The following is a 26,062-nucleotide window of genomic DNA, read 5'->3' as shown; positions in this document are numbered from 1 at the left end:
GTTTGATGTTCCTCATCTGGTGATTGGACGGAAGGGGAGGGGGGGGGGGGTTAGTCTATTGGACAACTAGGAGAGGGAGAGAGAGGGTGGGTGAGAAAGGAAGAAGGTGAGAGAGGGAAAGAGAGTGGACGGGAGAGGGCAGGAAGAGGGGGGGCAACTGTTCAGTGTTCGGAAAGATTCCACAGTAAAGTAATTACACTGAGCCCCCGATTTTTCACTTTAAAATGTATATTCCAAACAAAATCCATTGATTTCAAAGTAGATCAGAACATATGATGCACAATGGCTACTTTGAACTATTTATACAGTAATAAATAAAAAAAATTAAAAGCTGTGTAGATGCAAACTTTGTATCTTCCTGTAAATTTGTTTTTGTAAAATCCTCAGTGGAAATTGTTTAAAGTAGTCTTCATGCATAGAGTTGTATGGTTTTTAAAACTTTGAAATCAATGGTTTTTGTTTGGTATACATTTTTAAGTGAGGCTCAGTGTAATTCCGTTACCATGGCACGGCTACTTTTCTATTCCGTAATTCCCATGAGACTTCACTTAGCTTGTTGATGAGAACGCCAATGGGCTAATAAAGGTCCTATTTGGAGCTTGGTCTGTTTTTCTGTGAGAAACAGACTTCTAAAAATACCGTAATAGGCTAGATATCAACCAATCGGCCACTGACCCTGGAGCTCTGCGTCACCACTCTGCCCTCCGGCTGGTCACAGAGCAGGAGAAAGGGTCTGTAGCCTTCAGTTGAAAGTGGGCAGAACAAAGGGAAGCGGAGTTCTTGAAAGGCTAGCGACTGCTTCACGTTACTGTTTTTAACTCCCCACAGTTCCGCAGCAGCCATTCGGTCAGTTGACTCCCACGAGGCACCAGGCCGGTCCAGTTGGGAAGGAGAACAAAGGCACGAGATGCTCACCGGTTTCCCGGAGGAGGCATGTCAGCCGGTGGCGGTGTGCAGCGCGTGCTGCTGTTAATTATCCCGATGTTTCTACTCGTGCTACAGCTCCTGGTCGGGCTCCGGTTGCCGCGAGCAGACCACGCAGGTAGCCCCGGGGCCTTTAAGGACGGGGTCGCCTTCACGGTGATCAGCATAGAACCGGAGAGAAGGAGCGCGCGCCAAACGGGATCTTTGGATTTTTTACGGGATGAGTCGGGAGCGAGCCGCGTGTACGAAGATGAAAACGAGATGGCCATTGGCGACCGGGTGAGAGCGAACTACGAGCGCGCAAACACACACAGTTGAGACGAGGACAAGATAGGGCAGACTGACCCCCGATCAGTGACAGTGGCAGCTGTCCTGCAGCTGTAGTGATCAGCTGCGTGTGTGTCAGTGGTCAGGGAGGAGCAGGTTTCAGCTGCTCGTTTTTGTTGGTATGTCAATAATACATCCGCCATCTCTCCACTCACCCCCCTGTACTCCTTTCCTGTCAATCCCCCCATCATCATCTCCCCCTCTCTCATTTATGTTTTTTCGCTTTGGCTCTCTAATTCTCTCTCCCCTCCTAAGGCTAGCTCCTAGTCAGTCTGGTGAGTCATCATCGACTCCTCTCCCTCCTCCTTCCTGGGTTGCCATGGTGACCACAGTGGTCTCTAGGGGTGGGGTGGGCTGTGTGCTTGTGTGTATATGTGTGTGTGTATATGTGTGTTAGTATGCCTCAGGCATGCATGTCACTAGCAGGGCTGGAGTCAGAGCCCTTGACCTCTCATACCTGAGGGGCCAACGCTTGCTCGCTCGGGCACACACATTCCTCTACATGATTTATTCTACGCTCTTTGATCTCCACTCCCACTGACACCTAAAGTGGCCACTCAACCTATGGAGTATGTGTGTGTTTCATTTACATTTTATTCATTTACAAATACTGAGCTGACATGTACAGACTAGCTGTGTTTGAATGTTCATACTGACCTTACTATTTGTGACATAAATTGATTATGTAGTATGCTTATTGGTCACAGTATGGATAGTTAGTATGGCAAAAGTACCCGGATGTTGTACTACATTCGGCAAAATACGAAGTATACACGCAGTGGACAATATTCCTGTGCTTTTTGGGCCCATAATGAAATTCTTCAGAAAATGGGCGTGGCTTCAAAACATTTTTAGATTTAAAAAATGGCGGAAAATATGCAGCAGGAGTCCGACGAGAGTGGATACAAATTCATTGCTTTAACTAATTATGACAAAATGTTAAGAAAATGTTGAGCAATGTAATAAAGTCATGCGTTTTCAAATAAGTTACGTTACACGTTATGTTGGCTGACAATTTGTTTGCTACGGTAGGTAGCCTTACGAACCACATAGCATATCATTTCAGCCGTTGCTTGTATGCAGCGATTTTATCATGTAAATCTTGATGGGGCAAAGTCCCCCCAATTTTTTTTTGATGCATGCCAGGAAAGCCACTACACAACACAATACATTTATTGCACTATAACGGTGACAAACAGTGCCCACAAAAAGCTGTCCCAACAGCAGAGCTTTCTTTTCAGCACGGAGTGGAGTGAATTCTTACCACCGCTACACCTGGCTATCAGCAGAGCCTTGTCTAGCATTGAAACAGTTAATTCAGCCTCATTTACTGCCTTTTAAAAAACAGCTGATATGGCTGACTTACTTAAACAAATGTGGTTTCTATGGAGATGTACAAACTATGGCATAGGGGGACGTTAAACGGAGAAGAGGCAATCCGTAATTTTGAGGGAGACATTAATGAGCGAACTAGGACAGACGTAGTCAATATAACTATTTGTTCAGGACTTTTAAAATGTACAGCGACAGAATTCATAACATGGGCCGTTCTTACAGTATTATCCCTGTACACCAAGTCAGAACCGAAGGATAAATAAAGGGGGCATATAAGCAGACAATAAAAGCTCTTACAATATTTTAATTACATTTCTCTAAAACAGGCTATGAGCTACATGTGCACCACGAAGTCAGAACAGTAGGCTAAGTTATGAAGGGGAAAGGGACCAAATTATTAGGGTGAGCCACATGGGCTACTAACAGCTTACTACACAACATACACTTAGTACTACTTTCTTAGCTAAAGTATACATATCTCCCTGGCATATTGCATCAATTATGCAGCAGCAAACAAAACATTTTTGGACTCACGTTGTTGTCTTGTGCTCACTTGAACAGGAAGGTGGCGCAGCGGTCCTTCTTTTGTGCAAATTTTGTCATCAAACTTTGTCATCAAAGTCTGTCATTCTCTGGATTTATGGTGCTTTCAAGACAACTGGGAACTTGGGAAAAAACAAGGTTGAATCATGACGTTAGTGATCTTCAGTTCTGAGCTCTAGAAAGAGGCCAGAGTTCCCGACTTGGAATTCTGAGTTGGATGACCATTCAAAATGTATTTTCCCAGTCGGAGCTAAGATTTTTTCAGAGTTTCTAGTTGTTTTGAACGCAGCAGAAGTCATGCTGAACTCACAGAATGGCCAGTGTGTTCAACCTTTTCTGGCCCATGGTGTTGCATGTGAATGTTTATCCTTTTAAGCTGGGAAAAGACACCCTTAAACCCAGACTTGGACCACACACACCCACCCACTCCACTGAATATCAGGCTAGTGATTGCTTTGTAATGCTTGCAGTTAGCCACTGATTTCTTCCAAACCACTCATTGTTGAATTTGCGATTTCCATCTTGTTGTGTAATGTTTATGTCCAATGGCCGATGAGTACCAATACGTTTTATCAAGAATTTCTCTTCATATGACAAGGATTGAAAAGGATTTGCCAGTAGATTGTCGACTTGATTCATGATGATGACTGCTTGTCTAGCTTGCTAGCTAAGATTTTGATAGTGTGATGTTGACATGATCAGTCCATCAAAGCTATGGTAGATATAACGTGATTTGACATTTTATCTGTGGCCAATGACCTTGAGCCTTCTTGGATGGGCACTTCTAATGCAACTATGGCAGTACACAAGGGGCTTGAATTTGAGCTCTCCCTGTTGATATTGCGGTGATGTAGGGTCCACATGAGTGACAACACTGAGCCAATCATGATGCAACTAGAGAACATTACCAACCCCTGCACTCCGAATTTCTGCTGGCTGCCCCACCACCACAGAAAGCACTGAGCTAGGCTGAAACACCTGCATTTTGGAGCTGCCTTTTAAAGCCACATTGCTTTCTTGAGTAACTAAAAAAAATTTTTTTACATTGTTTGCAAACTCATATGTGACACGTATTAATGTCAAAATAACATGCAAAACAGGCAAAAAATAAATAGTTTTCTTTTTTAGCTAAACAGGTAGAGCTCAAAACAAGAGGGTGCTCTGCCCTACCTGCCCTGAATGACGGGTCACCACTGCTTGTATGTACCGGTATGTCAGTGGAGGTCTGTGCCGTTTTAAGATGGAGGGCAATGTTTTTTTTTTTTAATGAGCATGGCCTTATTTCTATTACAGCATATTGGATGGCTGTCATTCATATTCCATTCACCCAGTTCAATGTAACATCGATAGGTTTAGACGAGTACATGATAATCAAATGTTCCCTAACATGAGGTTGCTACAAACTAGCCTATGAATGAAAGATTACAATGTAGGTGCACACAGGTTGAGAGAAAATGTTGTGACAGTGACACAGCCATGCCTGCATCTAGCTGATCGAGGGTGTAATCATTAGTACACCAGTTGCAAATGAGAGTTTGTATTGGACAAATTCAGGTATGTTTGTCCCGGTTTTGTTTAGTTTGCTTCAGTTTAAGAAACGTTTAACAGAATGAATAAACCCCTGGATACACGCTGTATTTCTTCTCACATCTATGCACTCCTCTTCTCACCTTTTCCCTTCGTTTGTGGACTTCTACACAGTAAATTTGAAAGTGTTAAATCAACACTGTGTTAAATTTAACACTGTCAGCAAGTACATATGGTCCCACTCTACACAGAGTAAAAAGTACACAGATCCAAGTGTTACATTTCTAGTGTTGATTTAACACTGAGTGCAAAAAGTTAACACTACACTGACCGATGTTGATCAAATGTAACACGAGGTAAATCAACACTGAGTGTTAGTGACACTCACTAGTGTTGATCTAGGGTGACTCCTAGAGTAAAAATGTGTTTACTCTATTCAGTGTTAATTTATTTACTCTTCCCTCATGTAAATGGAAATTATATTTTGGAAAAGCACTTGGAATTTCACAATAAACTCTAGCAAAGCTGTTTCAACATTCAAATATGTTTATTATGACCAAACCACAAGTCCCAGCCCTGGCTTAAACTTATCAAGTGACAGTAGAATGTAGTCAAAAGAATCCCTTGCTCCACATGACATAAGCAAATCAATAGTTTTGTTGGAAAATGCTGACATTTACATTAAAAACATGTTTCTCACAACCTAACCATAAGTATCAGCCCTGGCTTAAACTGTTATCAAGTGACAGTAGGGGACAATGTAGTCAAAAAAATCCCTTGCTCCATATGACATGAGCAAATCAAAAGGTTTGTGGTACATTATGTTATTTACATGAAATACTTTGCATGGTGGACTATGCTTCAAAACTTTAAATGCATGCAAATGATCATCAAAACATAAGGTTTCAAGAGCTGACCCAACCCAAAAAACATTTATCTTTCAGAAGAATAGCCTCAATTTTGTATACTGGCATTTCAAATGACTACTTCACCACATATGACCAAATCAAGACAATATTTTATACCATGGTGCTTTACCCATTTAGCTGACAACATTTGTGTGCACTGAGACCCCAAAATTCCTTATACAACGAGGATAATGTATCATGAAGTGGTGTTTCGGTAACAGATTTCTAATCAGGAAACAAATACTTGAAAAGCCTATGATGTTCAGCAATTAAGTGCTTCAGATAGATAGTCATGCCCTCTGTTAGTATAGGAGAAAACACAATATTTACAATTTGTAGTAGTAACAGAAGCAGCTGCCAGTATTTATCATCTTTCTGTACCAGATCACCAAATATCAATGTCAAATTACAGAGAAGACACCAAGACTGAATAGCATTTAGACCCAAATCATTGCTCCCATCATCCAATTTGTCCAGAGATACAACCTCTCTTATCATCACCCATTGCCTGGGCTTGCCTCCGCTGTACCCGTGCCCCACCATACCCCGGTCTGCACATTATGCCCAGAATCTATTCTACCACGCCCATAAATCTGCTCCTTTTATTCCTTGTCCCCAACGCTCTAGGCGACCAGTTTTGATAGCCTTTAGCCGCACCCTCATCCTACTACTCCTCTGTTCCTCGGGTGATGTGGAGGTAAACCCAGGCCCTGCATGTCCCCAGTCACCCTCATTTGTTGACTTCTGTGATCGAAAAAGCCTTGGCCTCATGCATGTCAACATCAGAAGCCTCCTCCCTAAGTTTGCCTTACTCACCGCTTTAGCACACTCTGCCAACCCTGATGTCCTTGCCGTGTCCGAATCCTGGCTTAGGAAGGCCACCAAAAATTCTGAGATTTCCATACCCAACTATAACACTTTCCGTCAAGATAGAACTGCCAAAGGGGGAGGAGTTGCAATCTACTGCAGAGATAGCCTGCAAAGTTCTGTCATACTTTCCAGGTCTATGCCCAAACAGTTCGAACTTCTAATTTTAAAAATTAATCTCTCCAGAAATAAGTCTCTCACTGTTGCCGCCTGCTACCGACCCCCCTCAGCTCCCAGCTGTGCCCTGGACACCATCTGTGAATTGATCGCTCCCCATCTAGCTTCAGAGTTTGTTCTGTTAGGTGACCTAAACTGGGATATGCTTAACACCCCGGCAGTCCTACAATCTAAGCTTGATGCCCTCAATCTCACACAAATCATCAAGGAACCCACCAGGTACAACCCTAAATCCGTAAACATGGCCACCCTAATAGACATTATCCTGACCAACTTGCCCTCCAAATACACCTCTGCTGTCGTCAATCAAGATCTCAGCGATCACTGCCTCATTGCCTGTATCCGCCACGGGTCCGCGGTCAAACGACCACCCCTCATCACTGTCAAACGCTCCCTAAAACACTTCTGCGAGCAGGCCTTTCTAATCGACCTGGTCCGGGTACCCTGGAAGGATATTGACCTCATCCCGTCAGTTGAGGATGCCTGGTCATTCTTTAAAAGTTACTTCCTCACCATATTAGACAAGCATGCTCCGTTCAAAAAATGCAGAACCAAGAACAGATATAGCCCTTGCCCTTGGTTCACTCCAGACCTGACTGCCCTCGACCAGCACAAAAACATCCTGTGGCGAACTGCAATAGCATCGAAGAGCCCCCGCGATATGCAACTGTTCAGGGAAGTCAGGAACCAATACACGCAGTCAGTCAGGAAAGCAAAGGCCTGCTTCTTCAAGCAGAAATTTGCATCCTGTAGCTCTAACTCCAAATAGTTCTGGGATACTGTAAAGTCCATGGAAAACAAGAGCACCTCCTCCCAGCTGCCCACTGCACTGAGGCTAGGTAACACGGTCACCACTGATAAGTCCGTGATAATCGAAAACTTCAACAAACATTTCTCAATGGCTGGCCATGCCTTCCTCCTGGCAACTCCAACCTTGGCCAACAGCCCCGCCCCCCCCGCTGCTACTCGCCCAAGCCTCCCCAGCTTCTCCTTTACCCATATCCAGATAGCAGATGTTCTGAAAGAGCTGGAAAACCTGGACCCATACAAATCAGCTGGGCTTGACAATCTGGAACCCCTATTTCTGAAACTGTCCGCCGCCATTGTCGCACCCCCTATTACCAGCCTGTTCAACCTCTCCTTCGTATCATCTGAGATCCCCAAGGATTGGAAAGCTGCCGCGGTAATCCCCCTCTTCAAAGGGGGAGACACCCTGGACCCAAACTGTTACAGACCTATATCCATCCTGCCCTGCCTATCTAAGGTCTTCGAAAGCCAAGTCAACAAACAGATCACTGACCATCTCGAATCCCACCGTACCTTCTCCGCTGTGCAATCCGGTTTCCGAGCCGGTCACGGGTGCACCTCAGCCACGCTCAAGGTACTAAACGATATCATAACCGCCATCGATAAAAGACATTACTGTGCAGCCGTCTTCATCGACCTGGCCAAGGCTTTCGACTCTGTCAATCACCATATTCTTATCGGCAGACTCAATAGCCTCGGTTTTTCTAATGACTCCCTTGCCTGGTTCACCAACTACATCTGCTATCCGAGCAGCTAACCGATCGCTGCAGCTGTACATAGTCCATCTGTAAACTACCCACCCAATTTACCTACCTCACCCCCATACTGCTTTTATTTATTTACTTTTCTGCTCTTTTGCACACCAGTATCTCTTCTTGCACATGATCATCTGATGATTTATCACTCCAGTGTTAATCTGCTAAATTGTAATTATTCGATTTATTGCCTACCTCATACCTTTTGCACACATTGTATATAGATTCTCTTTTTTTCTACCATGTTATTGACTTGTTTATTGTTTACTCCATGTGTAACTGTGTTGTTGTCTGTTCACACTGCTATGCTTTATCTTGGCCAAGTCGCAGTTGCAAATGAGAACTTGTTCTCAACTTGCCTACCTGGTTAAATAAAGGTGAAATAAAAATAAAAAATAAAATAAAAATTTGAGTGCAGGTGGACGATTCCTCCTCTGTGTAGCCATAGTTACATGAATGAACTCTACCGTACACATCTTTATCAGTCACAAAGTTGGCTTGTATATACTGTAACGCAAGTTACCTCAAATTGTGCAACTCCTAAAATGTCATGTATTATATCAACAGAAAGTTGTCTGTAGTATTGAAGTACTGGAGAGTTCAATAAGCAAGCATGCTTCACACCGTGTTGGGTTTGACTGAATAGTTTGACAATGGTCTGAGTTGCATGTGTTTTGTTCGTAAAGTCACTCTTGGGTCAACCTCAGAGAACACAGTTTAAAAATCCACTTTTTCAGTGTTGCAGAAATGGCAACAATAACGAGCACTAAATGATTCCACAAAACCAAACAGGCAATGTATACCAAGATTATCTCCAGTTACTTGGACAATACTGCCATGTATACAACCACTGAAGAAGGGAACTGCAATACCCTCAGTCACAAGCAATTTCAAATCGCTAACTATTCGCTCAAGAATGGAATCAAATCCCTACGTTTTAAGGTCCTGGGTATGGAAGAGTGTACATAAGTGAATATTTACCAAAATTGAATGAAACTTTGGGGTAAAATTTCTCAAAGTAAAGTATATACCTCCCAACTTGTGAATTCCCTTTTTTGATCCCAATGGATTAGCAGTCTCAAAGTCATCATAAGAGTTGAATTTAATGCATTTTTCTCTTTAGAAAAGAGAGGATGTCTCTTCATATATAGTCCAGCTTTCAAATCAAAGTAAACTCCATTTGAAAATTGTGCCCGAGTTAAACATGCCACTTGTGTTTGGGTTCTTCAAAATTGACTGCAATGTCTGGAGAATTGGAACGGAAGAAAATTGATCAGTTATGACCATTTGATCATAAGTTCCAGTAGTGTTGTTTCTTCTATTGTCAAATCTAACACCAAGGACTCTCAACTGGTTGACCTGTTCCCCATTTTTGTATAAAATAAGCACTTCGTTTTGATACCGAATTCAACAATGTGAAAGGAATTTCAATATCCTGAAAATAATGTTGTATTTTTCTGACAATTTGTGTGTCTTTTGAAGATATACATGTGAGATCGGTCGCTTTAGCTTGACGCTGAATCTCTTGAACTGCTTCTTCCATGGAAGATACAAAACTATTTACAGTCTGACCTACACCTGCAGCTGTGCAATAGCAGACATTACAAGTGTGTTTTTGTTAGATATTGGTACATGGTTACAACTAGAATTTGAAGGAAAATCAGCATTACTTGGCTGATTAACAACGGCTGTATTAGCATTCAAGTTAGCATTTGACAGTCTCGGGATTGTGCCCTGTTCAAATGCTTCTTAAAGTCTGAAAATGTACCAAATACACGACAACAATCTGCTTGACCACATTTTAGTCTAAGATTTCTACCAGGGCACATTCCATGCATCAACTTGAGATGCCTTATGAGCAAGTTGGTACTTCCATGACTAGCATGGCAAACAAAACATATCATCACTTAATCAGCATTAGTGCAGAGGTCTAGCTCTGAGCTCAGCAACCCTTGGAGTCTCCTTAACCTTCCCAATGTCTATGTTGTACACAGTTGTCTGTATGAAGGTGTACATGTTGCGCAGCATTGTATTGTAAGCAGTACCAAAAACAAAGTGAGTCTTGAAAAGCTCATCGAAGCACCAAGAGTGCTCGCTGACTTGCACGGTAAGGCTCGCTTGTCCAGGATGATGACGTAAGCATGGATGCTGCTCTTCCTGGTCCCGACTGCAAGAAGATATGGTTGGTGGCTCTGGTCAATCGCATCAAGGTGCTCCTGGATACTGGTTCCTGCCGGAAGACGACAAGAACGAACACCATCATTAGTTCATCACAATGGCTGCAGCACTGTCCAAGAATAAGAATGCCTATACAAACCTTTTAGAATATCACAAGATGCTGTTCAGCTTGGGATGCAGACATCTTGCCTGGTCTTTTGCGTCCTTGTGATGAAGGAGGAATCAAATGGAGCAGGAGAAGGATGGAGGAAAGGTCACTTTCCCATCCTAAACAAAGAGATCCTAATTAAAATGGTAAATTCCATCATCAGTGACATTAACATTTCAGAGTTATTTGAAATATAAATGATCAATTATGATCATCTAACCCTAAGCATTCGTGTCAGCTCCCTCATCAACTGCAGAGTCTGCCATCTGGATCAGCTCCTGAAGTTCAGCTCCCTGAGTGGCCTTGCTTAGGGCCTTGCTTAGCATGATGATCTTTTGCTTGAATGTAGTTGGCCACCTCTCCAAAAACTTGGCTGATGTTCCCTCTCCAAAGAGCAGCACAAAATCCTGTTCAATCTGAAACTAATAAGACAAAAACATTCCACTTTAACCTCAAATGAGTTTGAGTAAATCACCAGCCTACACATTAATTGAACTACTATTACTGGACAACCTGAATTGGCATCTAGAGATTAAACACAATTTATACATCGTTAAAAAATGCTTTTTTTTAAAGTCTTACCAAGCCCTTCACATCCAGAAAGCGTGTAAATTCGGTTAGGATGGTGGAGCATTTAGTCGGGTCGTGGGTCATCTTCCTGTACTCAAAGGTCAATCTCATCTTCTGTTTCTTCATCAGAAGAATGCTTCATAAGAGAAATGGCCTCTCGGCACTGGTCTTCACTCAGGGTAACCAAAGTGGATGGACTGGACTCCCTCTCAGCAGTTGGCCCTCCAGAGTATAGTTGAGTGGGCCGTTCCTCTGATGAAACCAAATTCCTCTGAATGGTTTTGATTCTATACGAGAGGTACCCTTCTCCACTATTAGGGTCGTAATAATGTTCCTTAAGAAAATGAACATGGTTACTAATCTTGAAAGAAAAAACAAATAACCAAGTCCCATTTGCTCAGATACCATACCAGACGAATTAAATGCAGATGCCCTTTATCAGTTGTAATGTATACTTACATATCCATTTGCAGTGTAGGGATCCTTAAGGTATGGGAACAAAGAGACGATGCCTTGTGCAAACGTTTCTCTCACTGCGCAGTGGTGATGTCCTGACAAGAATATAATGTTATGTTTAGGCGGCAATCATAATCTCCACAAGCAGCATTGGTCCCCAGTCAGCTAAATATCCGGAGTGATTTTTGAATTAGTATCATGCCCATCGAATTTGATACAAGAGAAGTCTTCTACCAATAGCAGTGGATGGTCAGCAGTAGCCTAACCAATTATGTGACTGAGATCCTGATACAGAAGTCATTTTTAACATTCAGCAGATATGGGAGCTAGTAATGCTCAACAATTTTCGTTATGAATCTTTCCTTTAAACTTACCCATGAGTCTCTGTCATCGCCGAAACAAGAATGTTGATCATCTTTCGTCTGGTGCAGTCTGTCAGGCTTTTAGTTTTGGAGTATTCCTTGATGACAACCTCTCCACCAGGCTTTTTCTTCAGTATGCTCTCTATTAGCTGTAAAAAAAATAAAAATAAACAGCAGTGTGAAATACATTTTATGCCAAGTTAAATGAAGAATGAATTACAAACGTACATTTTTTGCTTCGTCATCAGCTCTTTGACACTTCCGTGAGGGGCTTCCATCCTCGCTCAAAATGATTGTATCAACCGACTCATGGTCTGAACCACCCATCACAGAACTGGCAGAGACAGGACTCATCAGGGAAGATTCTGAAATACACAAAGACAACAATACAGGCATGTCAAATGTATGGTTATATTGAAAGGGATGCCACAAGTAACCAAGACTTGAACACCAGCACATACCTTTAGCATCATTGTTCAGTGTGAGCTTGAAAACACCAAGATCTGTCCGTTTCACCACCTTTTCAAACACATCCCCATCAACTTCAGTTCTAGACCCATCATACAGCTTTGTCTCTGATAAACTAGTAAGTGGGATCTCAAATTTCAGGAAAGCTGTGACAAACATTAAGACAACAACCTGCAATTAGAAAGGTACGAGTAATCAGACTGACTGGTATGAAAACAATACATTTATTTCCAATCAAAAAGGTTTTCAAGTGTCAGGTTAATGATCTTGACATTTTTGTTCACCATTGAATTTCACCCTGATCAGCATGACTAGGTCCGAAAGCAGTTAGGAGATAAGGCCAGCATGGATGAAAAGCATTACATTTGTAATTCAATCATGACACATTATATAAGGATGACTACAAACATTTTCACCAATACTCCTTTACTTAGCAATGATCATTTCAAAGTATATTTTGAAAATATTGGATCATGACCACAACTTTTGATATTTATTTATTTTTTTATTTCACCTTTATTTAACCAGGTAGGCAAATTGAGAACACGTTCTCATTTACAATTGCGACCTGGCCAAGATAAAGCAAAGCAGTTCGACACATACAACAACACATAGTTACACATGGAGTATAACAAACATACGGGTCAATAATACGTCTATATACAATATGAGCAAGTGAGGTGAGATAAGGGAGGTGAAGGCAAACAAAATATATATATAAATAAATCAAAATATAAAAAGGCCATGGTGGCGAAGTAAATACAATATAGCAAGTAAAAAAAAAAACACTGGAATGGTTGGTTTGCAGTGGAAGAAGAAGGTGCAAAGTAGAGAGAAATAATGGGGTGCAAAGGCGCAAAATAAATAAATACAGTAGGTAAAGAGGTAGTTGTTTGGGCTAAATTATAGATGGGCTATGTACAGGTGCAGTAATCTATGAGCTGCTCTGACAGCTGGTGCTTAAAGCTAGTGAGGGAGATAAGTGTTTCCAGTTTCAGAGATTTTTGTAGTTCGTTCCAGTCATTGGCAGCAGAGAACTGGAAGGAGAGGCGGCCAAAGGAAGAATTGGTTTTGGGGGTGACCAGAGAGATATACCTGCTGGAGCGCGTGCTACGGGTGGGCGTTGCTATGGTGACCAGCGAGCTGAGATAAGGGGGGACTTTACCTAGCAGGGTCTTGTAGATGACTTGGAGCCAGTGGGTTTGGCGACGAGTGTGAAGCGAGGGCCAGCCAACGAGAGCGTACAGGTCGCAGTGGTGGGTCGTATATGGGGCTTTGGTGACAAAACGGATGGCACTGTGATAGACTGCATCCAATTTATTGAGTAGGGTTTTGGAGGGTATTTTGTAAATGACATCACCGAAGTCGAGGATTGGTAGGATGGTCAGTTTTACAAGGGTATGTTTGGCAGCATGAGTGAAGGATGCTTTGTTGCGGAATAGGAAGCCGATTCTAGATTTAACTTTGGATTGGAGATGCTTGATGTGAGTCTGGAAGGAGAGTTTACAGTCTAACCAGACACCTAGGTATTTGTAGTTGTCCACATATTCTAAGTCAGAGCCGTCCAGAGTAGTGATGTTGGACAGGCGGGCAGGTGCAGGCAGCGATCGGTTGAAGAGCATGCATTTAGTTTTACTTGTATTTAAGAGCAATTGGAGGCCACGGAAGGAGAGTTGTATGGCATTGAAGCTCGCCTGGAGGGTTGTTAACACAGTGTCAAAAGAAGGGCCAGAAGTATACAGAATAGTGTCATCTGCGTAGAGGTGGATCAGAGAATCACCAGCAGCAAGAGCGACATCATTGATGTATACAGAGAAGAGAGTCGGTCCAAGAATTTAACCCTGTGGCACCCCCATAGAGACTGCCAGAGGTCCGGACAACAGACCCTCCGATTTGTCACACTGAACTCGATCAGAGAAGTAGTTGGTGAACCAGGCGAGGCAATCATTAGGGAAACCAAGGCTGTCGAGTCTGCCGATGAGGATGTGGTGATTGACAGAGTCAAAAGCCTTGGCCAGGTCAATGAATATGGCTGCACAGTACTGTTTCCTATCGATAGCGGTTAAGATATCGTTTATGACCTTGAGCGTGGCTGAGGTGCACCCATGACCAGCTCTGAAACCAGATTGCATAGCGGAGAAGGTATGGTGGGATTCGAGATGGTAGGTAATCTGTTTGTTGACTTGGCTTTCGAAGACCTTAGAAAGGCAGGGTAGGATAGATATAGGTCTGTAGCTGTTTGGGTCAAGAGTGTCCCCCCCTTTGAAGAGGGGGATAACCGCAGCTGCTTTCCAATCTTTGGGAATCTCAGACGACACGAAAGAGAGGTTGAAAAGGCTGGTAATAGGGGTGGCAACAATTTCAGCAGATAGTTTTAGAAAGAAAGGGTCCAGATTATCTAGCCCGGCTGATTTGTAAGGGTCCAGATTTTGCAGCTCTTTCAGAACATCAGCTGACTGTATTTGGGAGAAAGAGAAATGGGGAAGGCGTGGGCGAGTAGCAGAGGGGAGGCCAGTGCTGTTGACCGGGGTAGGGGTAGCCAGGTGGAAAGCATGGCCAGCCGTAGAAAAAATGCTTGTTGAAAGATATTACTTGAAGCAGGTCCCAAACTACAGCAAACAGACTATTCAACTCACATTCACTGTCCCAAAATATGGACACGGCCTAATTAGTCCAGTAAAATACATTCATATTTCCAGCTAGTCACTATAGTATGTTGTCATGTTCTAGCATGTTCTAGACTGCCAAAATGAACTGGTTACAGAGCGAGTGCGAAACGCACGATGCAATGGCCACAATATTTAAAAGCATCACGCACAAGTCGAAAATGTAGTTAAAATTTGGCTAAATAAACAACTCACCTTAATCAGATTAGTCCTCAATATACACAGTTGAAGTCGGAAGTTTACATACACCTTAGCCAAATACATTTAAACTCAGTTTTTCACAATTCCTGACATTTAATCCTAGTAAACATACCCTGTTTTAGGTCAGTTAGTATCACCACTTTATTGTAAGAATGTGAAATGTCAGAATAATAGTAGAGAGAATGATTTATTTCAGCATAGCATTTCAGGTAGCATTGCCTTTCAATTGTTTAACTTAGGTCAAACGTTTCAGGTAGCCTTCCACAATAAGTTGGGTGCATTTTGGCCCATTTCTCCTGACAGAGCTGGTGTAACTGAGTTAGGTTTGTCGGCCTCCTTGCTCACACACTTTTTTAGTTCTGCCCACAAATTTTATATGGGATTGAGGTCAGGGTTTTGTGATGGCCACTCCAATACCTTGACTTTGTTGTCCTTAAGCCATTTTGCAAGTATGCTTGGGGTCATTGTCCATTTGGAAGACCCATTTGCGACCAAGCTTTAACCTCACTAGGGTATGTGGGACGGTAGCGTCCCACCTCGTCAACAGCCAGTGAAACTGCAGGGCGCCAAATTCAAACCAACAGAAATCCCATAATTTAAATTCCTCAAACATACAAGTATTTTACACCATTTTAAAGATACACTTGTTGTAAATCCAGCCAAAGCCAAATTTCAAAAAGGTTTTACGACGAAAGCACACCAAACGATTATGTTAGGTTAAAGCCAAGTCACAGAAAAAGACAGCCATTTTTCCAGCCAAAGAGAGGAGTAACAAAAAGCAGAAATAGAGATAAAATTAATCACTAACCTTTGATGATCTTCATCAGATGACACTCATATGACTTCATGTTACACAATACATGTATGTTTTGTTCGGTAAAGTTAATATTTATATCCAAAAATCTGAGTTTAGGCGGGACGCTACTGTCTCACTTGGCAAAAAGACAGAGAAAATGCAGAGCGCCAAATTCAAATTAATTACTATAAAAATCTAACTTTCATTAAATCACACATGAAAGATACCAAATTAAAGCTACACTGGTTGTGAATCCAGCCAACATGTCAGAATTCAAATAGGCTTTTCGGCAAAAGCAAACATTGCTATTATCTGAGGATAGCACCATTGTAAACAAAGAGAGAAGCATATTTCAACCCTGCAGGCGCGACACAAAACGCAGAAATAAAAATATGTCCCATAAACATCACAAATGGTCTTTTTGTTCAATTAAGTCCGTCGATATATATCCAAAATGTCCTTTTATTTGGCGCGTTTGATCCAGAAAAACACCGGTTCCAAATTGTGAAACGTGACTACAAAATCTCAAAGGTTACCTGTAAACTTTGCCAAAAAATTTCAAACTACTTTTGTAATACAACTTTAGGTATTTTTTTAATGTAAATAATCGATCAAATTGACAACGGGATGATCTGTGTTCAATACAGGATTAAAACCAACTGTAGCTAGCTTTCTGGTCATGCGCTTCTAACAAACAGGACACTTCGAGTGACCCTCCTTCAAGATGGCCGTACTTCTTCATTACACAAAGGAATAACCTCAACCAATTTCTAGACTGTTGACATCCAGTGGAAGCGGTAGAAACTGCAAGAAGGTCCCTTAGAAATCTGGTTTCCCATTGAAAACTCATTGAAAAGAGAGTGACCTAAAAAATAAAATAAAAATCTGAATGGTTTGTCTTCTGGGTTTCGCCTGCTAAATAAGTTCTGTTATACTCACAGACATGATTCAAACAGTTGTAGAAACTTGAGAGTGTTTTCTATCCAAATCTACTAATAATATGCACATCTTATCTTCTGGGGATGAGTAGCTGGCAGTTTAATTTGGGCATGCTTTTCATCCAAAATTCCAAATGCTGCCCCCTACCCAAGAGAAACTTCTGACCCACTGGAATTGTGATACAGTGAATTATAAAAGTGAAAATCTGTCTGTAAACAGTTGTTGGAAAAATTACTTGTGTCATGCACAAAGTAGATGTCCTAATTGACTTGCCAAAACTATAGTTTGTTAACAAGAAATTTGTGGAGCGGTTGAAAAACAAGTTTTAATGACTCCTACCTAAGTGTATGTAAACGTCCGACTTCAAATGTAAGTATTCAGACCCTTTGCTATGAGACTCGAAATTGAGCTCAGGTGCATCCTGTTCCCATTGATCATCCTTGATGTTTCTACAACTTCATTGGTAAATTAAATTGATTGGACATGATTTGGAAACGCACACACCTGTCTACATAAGGTCACACTGTTGACAGTGTCAGAGCAAAAACCAAGCCATAAGGAATTGTCTGTTTTGTGAGGCGGAAGGAAGGGTACCAAAAAAATGTTGGGAGCATTGAAGGTCCCCAAGAACAGTGGCCACCATCATTCTTAACTTCTTTGTGATAGGGGGTAGCATTTTCACTTTTGGATGAATTGCATGCCCATAGTGAACTGCCTCCTACTCTGTCCCAGATGCTAATATATGCGTATTATTATTACTATTGGATATAAAACACTCTGAAGTTTCTATAACTGTTTGAATGATGTCTGTGAGTATAACAGAACTCATATGGCAGGCAAAAACCGGAGAAAAGATCCAAACAGGAAGTGAGAATTCTGAGGCTGGTCGATGTTCAACTAATCGCCTATTCAATTCCCTGTAAGATATGGATCTGTTTGAACTTCATACGCCTTCCACTAGATGTCAACAGTCTGTAGAACGTGGAATGAAGCCTCTACTGTGATGTTGAGCCGGATGGGAGGTGTTTCAGTCATTGGTCTGGCAGAATGCCAGTTCCTGGTCTCGCGCATACCAAACGATATCGTCTTGCTTTCCATAACTTCTAGAGACACAAAGGAATTCTCCGGTTGGAACGTTATTGGATAGTTATGATAACAACATCCTGAAGATTGATTCTCTACTTAGTTTGACCAGTTTATTCAACCTGTTATATAACTTTTTGAAGTTTTCGTCCGAGTTCGCCTGCATCTGCGCGAGCGTTTGGACATGTGCACTAAACATGCTAGCAAAAGTAGCTACTTAGATATAAGTAATGGACATTATCTAACAAAACAACGATTTATTGTGGAACTAGGATTCCTGGGAGTGCATTCTGATGAAGATCAAAGGTAAGGGAATATTTGATGTAATTTTGTATTTCTGTTGACTCCAACATGGCGGAGAAATGTTGTTATATCTGAGCTCCGTCTCAGATTATTGCATGCTGTGCTTTTTACGTAAAGTTTTTTTGAAATCTGACACAGCGGTTGCATTAAGAACAAGTGTATCTTTAATTCTATGTAAAACTTGTATCTTTCATCACAGTTTATGATGAGTATTTCTGTTATTTGACGTGGCTCTCTGCAATGTCTCCGGATATTTTGGAGGCATTTCTGAACATGGCGCCAATGTAAACCGAGATTTGTGGATATAAATATGCACATTACCCAATACATTTATGTTTTGTTCGATAACATGATGTCCTATGAGTGTCATCTGATGAAGATCATCAAAGGTTAGTGATTAATTTTATCTCTTTTGTGACTATCTTTTGCTGGGAAAATGTCTGTTTTTCTGTGGCTATGTACTGAGCTAACATAATTGTTTGGTGTGCTTTCCCCGTAAATCCTTTTTGAAATCAAGACATGTTGGCTGGATTTACAACACGTGTAGCTTTAATTTGGTGTCTTTCATGTGTGATTTCATGAAAGATTGATTTTTATAGTAATATATTTGAATTTGGCGCGCTATATTTTTCCTGGCTTTTGGCCAAGTGGGACGCTACCATCCCACATATCCCAGAGAAGTTAAATGGAAGAAGTTTGGAACCACCAAGATTCTTCCTAGAGCTGGCCACCTGGGCAAACGGCGCAATCAGGGGAGAAGGGCCTTGGTCAGGGAGGTGACCAAGAATCCGATGGTCATTCTGACAGAGCTCCAGAGTTCCTCTGTGGGGATGGGAGAACCTTCCAGAAGGACAACCATCTCTGCAGCACTCCACCAATCAGGCCTTTATGGTAGAGTGGCCAGACAGAAGCCACTCCTCAGTAAAAGGCACATGACAGCCCACTTTGAGTTTGCCAAAAGGCACCTAAAGGACTCAGACCATGAGAAACAAGATTCTCTGGTCTGATGAAACCAAGATTGAACTCTTTGCCTGAATGCCAAGTGTCACGTCTGGAGGAAACCTGGCACCGTCCCTACGGTGAAGCATGGTGGTGGCAGCATCATGCTGTAGGGATGATTTTCAGCGGCAGGAACTGGGAGACTAGTCAGGATCAAGGGAAAGATGATTGAAGCAAAGTACAGAGAGATCCTTAATGAAAACCTGCTCCAGAGCACTCAGGACCTCCGACTGGGGCGAAGGTTCACCTTCCAACATGACAACAACCCCAATTACACAGCCAAGACAACGCAGGAGTGGCGGACAAGTCTCTGAATGTCCTTGAGTGGCCCAGCCAGAGCCCGGACTTGAACCCGATCTCACATCTCTGGAGAGACCTGAAAATAGCTGTGCAATGATGCTTCCCATCCAACCTGACAGAGCTTGAGAGGATCTGCAGAGAAGAATGGGAGTTAGTCCCCAAATACAGGTGTGCCAAGCTTGTAGAGTCATACCCAAGAAGTCTCGCAGCTGTAATCGCTACCAAAGGTGCTTCAAAATACAGAGTAAAGGGTATGAATACTTATGTAAATGTGATCTGTTTTTTATTTTTTATATACAGTTGCTAAAATTTCTAAAACCTAGTTTTTGCTTTGTCATTATGGGGTATTGTGTGTAGATTGATGGGAAAAAACTATTAAATACATTTTAGAATAAGGCTGTAACTTAACAAAATGTGGAAAGGTCAAGGGGTCTGAATACTTTCCGAATGCACTGTAAGCGGTATAGTCATTGTGCGTTCTCAATGGCCATTTTTTCTGAAGTCATAAGATGTCTAGCTAGTAGTTTGTTAGGTATGCTAACAAGCTAGCAAGAAGTTGCATAGCAACAGCATCAACTTCCGGTAGACCGGCGAAGCGCTAGTACACTCAACTGAAAGTATACTGTTCGTTTACAGTATACTAAAATGAACTAATAGCATTTAGTATATACTCATTAATTAAGTAGGTAGTACACAGTATGTTAGTATGGGTATTCGAACACAGCTTATGTGTGTTTGTGATTGCGAGTGGCGTGCATGTGTTACCCTGCTGACTCGTGTGTCTACCCACAGGAGAGAGGTAGAGGGTTTGAGCTGCAGCAGTGGGCATCAGGTGAGCCCTCCTTCACTGCAGAGCTGGAACGTGTCATCGGCTATATTACCACACCACAGGTACATAACCATGCCCACTTTACACCTTGGCCCACACATCATAAATAATTCAGATAGAAATGCACTGTATAGAACAGACCTGGGCCCGTAGTCATGAAGCGTCTTAGAGTAGGAATGCTGATCTAAGATCAGGTCCTTCCTGTCCATGTAACGGCAGGTGAGTGAAATGAGTGAGGAGTCAAATGCAGAGAGCGAAATGAACGGGAAAACGCTTTAATGTCCTTCAAAAACGTAACAGGTCCAACCAAACATGGGTGAATGCCCAAAACACTGGCGCTAAACAAACCCCAAACCTTGTTACAAACACTGGACAGCGAAAAACCCAAAACAAGACACGATACATCACCAAACGTAACAACCAATAAGCCCGCACAAACACTAGCGGGCAAAACTAACCTAAATAGCAACCATCCCAAAACCCCAACAAGGAACAGGTGAAAACAATTAGACAGACAAACGAAAAGGAAAAAGGGATCGGTGGCAGCTAGTAGGCCGGCGACGACGGCCGAGCGCCACCCGAACAGGAAGGGGAGCCACCTTCGGTGATATTCGTGACAGTCCAATATTTTTCATTATAAAACTGATCCTAGATCAGACCTGGGTTTCAAATACTTGCAACATGTTATCAACTACGTGTGCCTGTTTGAGCTTGCCTGGCTTAATAAACCAGTAAAAAAACTCCCAAAACTGCGAACCCTGCCTGTCTGCCACTCCAGGCAGACTCAAGCAAACACTCAAAGTATTAGAAATGATTGTTCAAGTACTTGAACCCAGGTCTGTCCTAGATCAGAACTCCTACTTTGTGAGGCTTGACACATACAGCCTAGGTTCTGAGGTATTTCATCATATTTCAAAGATGCTAGGGTCAGAGAGTAATGTCGGTGTGGTATTTGAGACCAGAGACTAAACATGTCACTGTAAACCATCGTATATGATTGACCTAAAAACCTCTGACCCAGGGTTTCCCAACATGTGAGAGAAGGTCTGTGGAAAAAAGCCCTCTAAAAAGCAGATTAGGGGCGTCAGGCCGCATTTTTCCCAACATCCCCTCTCTCACTCAGACAGGAAATCTGTGTCACATGACTTCCTCTGGGCCTAATGATAACTCAGCACTTCCATTCCACCTCCAGCCAAGCCCCTCATTACTCTGTCCTGTTCCCCTGCAGGTAAACTGTTCCCGGGTGCTTCTACCAGGTGAGTCCCAGGCTTCACAGGCCTCTGGAGCTCTCTGGCTGCTGTGTGTGGAGGGCTGGAGCCTGCCAAGCCAGGGTCCTCCGTGTGTAGCATACTCTTTCAGGTGTGTATATGTGTTTCTCTGTATACGTGCCACTGGAACTTCAATACAATGTAGCCTATTCTATAGCAATGTGAACCAAACAGTTTGATACCATCATTCTACAATATCATCATGGGCTCCCGAGAGGCGGAGCGGTCTAAGGCACTGCATCTGTGTGAGACGTGTCACTGTAGTCCCTGGTTCGAATCCAGACTGCATCACATCCAGCCGTGATTGGGAGTCCCATAGGGCGGCGCACAATTGGCCCAGCGTCGTCCAGGTTTGGCCGGGATAGGCCGTCATTGTAAATAAGAATTTGTTCTTAACTGACTTGCCTAGTTAAATAAAGGTTCAAAAATAACATAATTGACACGATCCCTCCCCCAAACTTGTACAAGTAGTTAATAATGTAAAACAGTTTGAAACTAAACATTATCTCTTCCTCATTCACATATCTCTCTCTTATCTACAACTCTCTCTCTGTCTGTCTCTGTGTGTAGTATGGACGAGGGTGATACAGGGTTTCTAGAGGCTCTCTCAAAGGCCTGTGATGTCCACAGATTTGACCCCAGTGGTCAGCATGGTGATAGAGCCAGCAGTGGTTACCGTGACGATGGTTCCGGTGGGTTCCGACAGTACCGGGCGTGGCTGGACTGGCGAGCAGCGAGAGGACGCAAGCAGAAGAAGGGGGTTCTGTGTAGCGGGTCCCGGACACTCAAGGACATCATGGAGACTCTGGGACATCACACGGTAAAAGCCGATTTATGGTCAATCCGTGTTCTGCAGTGGCCATACAGCATTTACGGCAATGCGGCCTCTGCAGAACATTCATACTTCTTGCGCGTCGGGGAGCTGTCATACTCACCCAATAAATTAGTCTGCACCACTTCAAACGCACCACTCATAGTGATTCAGGTCTAATCTCTATAGCCATCTAGCTACAATGAACAAAAATATAAACGCAACATGTAAAGGGTTGGTCCCATGTTTCATGAGCTGAAACAAAAGATCCCAGAAATGTGATACTCAGAAAAAGCTTATGTTTACATCCCTATTAGTGAGCATTTCTCCTTTGCCAAGATAATCCATCCACCTGACAGGTGTGGCATATCAAGAAGCTGATTAAGCAGCATGATCATTACACAAGTGCACCTTGTTCTGGGGACAATAAAAGGCCACTCTAAAATGTGCAGTATTGTCAAACAACACAATGCCACAGATGTTTCAAGTTGAGGGGGCGTGCAATTGGCAAACTGACTGCAGGAATGTCCACCAGAGCTGTTGCAGTCCAACCGGCCTCACAACCGCAGACCACGTGTAAGGTGTTGTGGGGCGAGCGGTTTGCTGATGTCAACATTGTGAACAGAGTGCCCCATGGTGGCGGTGGGGTCATGGTATGGGCAGGCATAAGCTACGGACAATGAACACAATTGTATTTTTATCTATGGCAATTTGAAAGCACAGAGATACCGTGACGAAATCCTGAGGCCCATTGTTGTGCCATTCATCCGCCACCATTACCTCACGTTTCAACATGATAATGCACAGCCCCATTTCGCAACGATCTGTACACAATTCCTGGAAGCTGAAAAGGTCTGTTCTTCCATGGCCTGCATACTCACCAGACATGTCACACATTGAGCACGTTTGGGATGCTCTGGATCGACATGTACGACAGCGTGTTCCAGTTCCTGGCAATATCTAGCAACTTCGCACAGCCATTGAACAACATTCCACAGCCCACAATCAACTGTCTGATCAACTCTATGCGAAGGAGATGTGTAGCGCTGCATGAGGCAAATGGTGGTCACATCAGATATTGACTGGTTTTCTAATCCACGCCCCTACCTAGAGTAGTTGATTGTGCGCTAATCCAGAACCCACCATCTGCATTCCATTGACGTCTTTACCACATCTAACCCCATTACCTTCCCATTCAAATACATTTTCGTGAACTTGTCCTGATAGCCGTTCGTCAAAGTTTTGTATGTTTGTGGTGAAGGAAGTTGTCAAGGAAGTGAGCTCCTTTATACAGGATGTACAGCCCCTACCTACCATCAACCGATCATGTCAATGCGGAGCTATACGGCACTATGCGAAGCCCTCCGCATTGTTGAAACATTTGAGGTGCACGGCATCACCATACGGAACTTGATTTGGCCTCCGCAAGCCTACAGAGGCTACGCAATTGCGTCACACCCTCCGGACCACATTGCCAGATCAAGCATATATATATATATATTTTTTTTTACTAACAGACACACACCAACACATACATTAATTCACACCACAGTACACAACAGGTATACACATGTAACATTCACAGTACACAGACAGGGTTGCCTGCACTCCCGTTTCCATGGCAACAGGGATGAGCTGACCCTGGCTACCATAGCAACAGTGAATCACACCACTGCTGCAGTTATACACTGCAACCACTGGAGGGGAGTGAAATTCACTTTCTTCTCCCAAATGGATCCCACTAGCCCATCGTTTCCCAACTCGGTCCTCGGGACCCCAAGAGGTGCATGTTTTGGATTTTTCCCTAACACTACACAGCTGATTCAAATGATAAAAGCTTAATGATTAGTTGATTATTTGAATCAGCTGTGTAGTGCTAAGGCAAAAACCAAAACGTGCATCCCGAGGACCGAGTTTGGGAAACCCTGCACATCTCAGACCATTGGATAGGTATAAGCAATATAGTAGAATGTTCCTTTTATTCTCCATATTGCTTATCTAACCTCTCACATCTCCACAAGTGCATAGGAGGTAGGAAATAAAGAGAGGGCCGATTTGGGGGTGTCATCCCCACTAAGAATGGGATTCATACACCGACCTTCCAAACCCATTGCTGTGCTCTGTTCGCCTGCTCTGGAGCATGGTAGAGAACAAAGAGCCATAGATACTGTATATATACACACACACACACTGATGAAACCCTAAGCTGTCTTTTCATTGTTTTGCTGCTTTTTAATGATGTCAAAAGTGTGTTGTTACCAATGATGTGTATATATACACACACATGGTTGTCTGTTTTTGCCAGGTGGACTTCCTGTATGCTGACCTGCTGAGTGCTGAGTGGAGGGTTCTGCAAAACTGGGCAGAGCTCGGAACTCTGGGGCGCATCCGTCACCTGGTTGCCACGGTACACCTCCAGTGGGCCGGCTTTGAGGTCGGCGGGACAGAGGCTGAGGTGGTCCGCTATTGGTTCAGCGTTCTACAGGGGCTCCAGGACGCTGGGTTTCGATTGGTCCATAGCTCTCCGGGGGCCGGAAAAAGCATCCTAAGGCACAAGGTGGACAACGCACACAGCTCTTATACACTAAGCTGGGTTAACACTGGGCCTATACACTGAGACAAACACATGTGCACCCTTTGTGCACGGCTTACGCACGAACACACACATCAGAATAATCAGTGGCTATGTTCAAGATCATCAAAACCATGATTTGTCATGGGTAAATTGTGACTGACTGATCTACAAGTAATAATGAGTCGTTATTTATGATGCAAGGTGATTTGTAGATCAGTCAGCCGGCAGTCGCCTGCACTGTCGAACAAGCCCAGTCTCGCACTGTCTGTCAGTCAGTAAAATTCCACTGCAGTGTGTCCCTCTGGTGGTGAAAAAATGAATCTACACCAGTGTTACCCAGTGGAAGGGTCTGGAACTATTAGTCAGTAGCAAACAAAACAACCCTATTGGGCCAGGGCTTTATTTTGAAGGTTTAGGCAGGTCCCTCACCTAAAACCTCATTGAAGCCTCCCAGCAGCCAAAAAATATAAATAAATAAAAGTCTGGGCAGTGGGCTCAACAAAATTCTGGGAACCAGCCAGGCACTGCTAGAGATTAGCCTGCCTATTCTATGAACCTAGTACAGGCAATACTGGCTGGCATAGCTTGGCATTGAGCACACCCCTGACAACTGTTGAATGGTAATAAAGTAATCTATTCTATCTGGGACTTCGCACTGCAGAAATACAGATCAGGGGTCATTTAAACACTTTAGTCACCTATGCTTTATTTATCATAAAGGTTTTATGTACTTTTTATAAATTTGTATAATCTACTTATGTGAGTTGAGCATGAATATAATCTTTCTTTGTGTTATAATTACAGTATTATGTGGGGTGGGGTTGATTATCTGCCGACATGTGCAATGTAAAGACATTTATTGATTTCAAAGATGTTTTCATATTTTTTACAAGTGCAATAAAAACAGTTGACACCCCATTTGTCCTGTATGTCGTTATGT

The 26,062-nt window shown here is 42.9% G+C and overlaps 1 protein-coding gene across 2 annotated transcripts; it reads left to right on the top strand.

The window, feature by feature from the left end:
• Window positions 1–143: 143 nt before the first annotated feature.
• Window positions 144–26,033, top strand: LOC129819868 (probable methyltransferase-like protein 24). 2 transcript variants are annotated; one of them, XM_055876508.1, is made up of 5 exons: window positions 144–1,203; window positions 20,432–20,530; window positions 21,697–21,827; window positions 22,367–22,556; window positions 24,853–26,033. In XM_055876508.1, exons 1-5 carry the CDS (start codon window positions 934–936, stop codon window positions 25,162–25,164), a joined length of 1,002 nt encoding a protein of 333 aa, XP_055732483.1. In that variant the 5' UTR covers window positions 144–933; the 3' UTR covers window positions 25,165–26,033. The 2 variants fall into 2 exon arrangements, with proteins under 2 accessions (XP_055732483.1, XP_055732482.1); XM_055876507.1 differs by having other exon boundaries at window positions 145–1,203; window positions 22,307–22,556.
• The last annotated feature ends 29 nt before the right edge of the window (window positions 26,034–26,062 follow it).

This window comes from Salvelinus fontinalis, chromosome 22 (assembly GCF_029448725.1).
Source record: "Salvelinus fontinalis isolate EN_2023a chromosome 22, ASM2944872v1, whole genome shotgun sequence".
NCBI classification, from domain to species: Eukaryota; Metazoa; Chordata; class Actinopteri; order Salmoniformes; family Salmonidae; genus Salvelinus; species Salvelinus fontinalis.
This window is presented reverse-complemented; position numbering and strand designations above follow the sequence as displayed.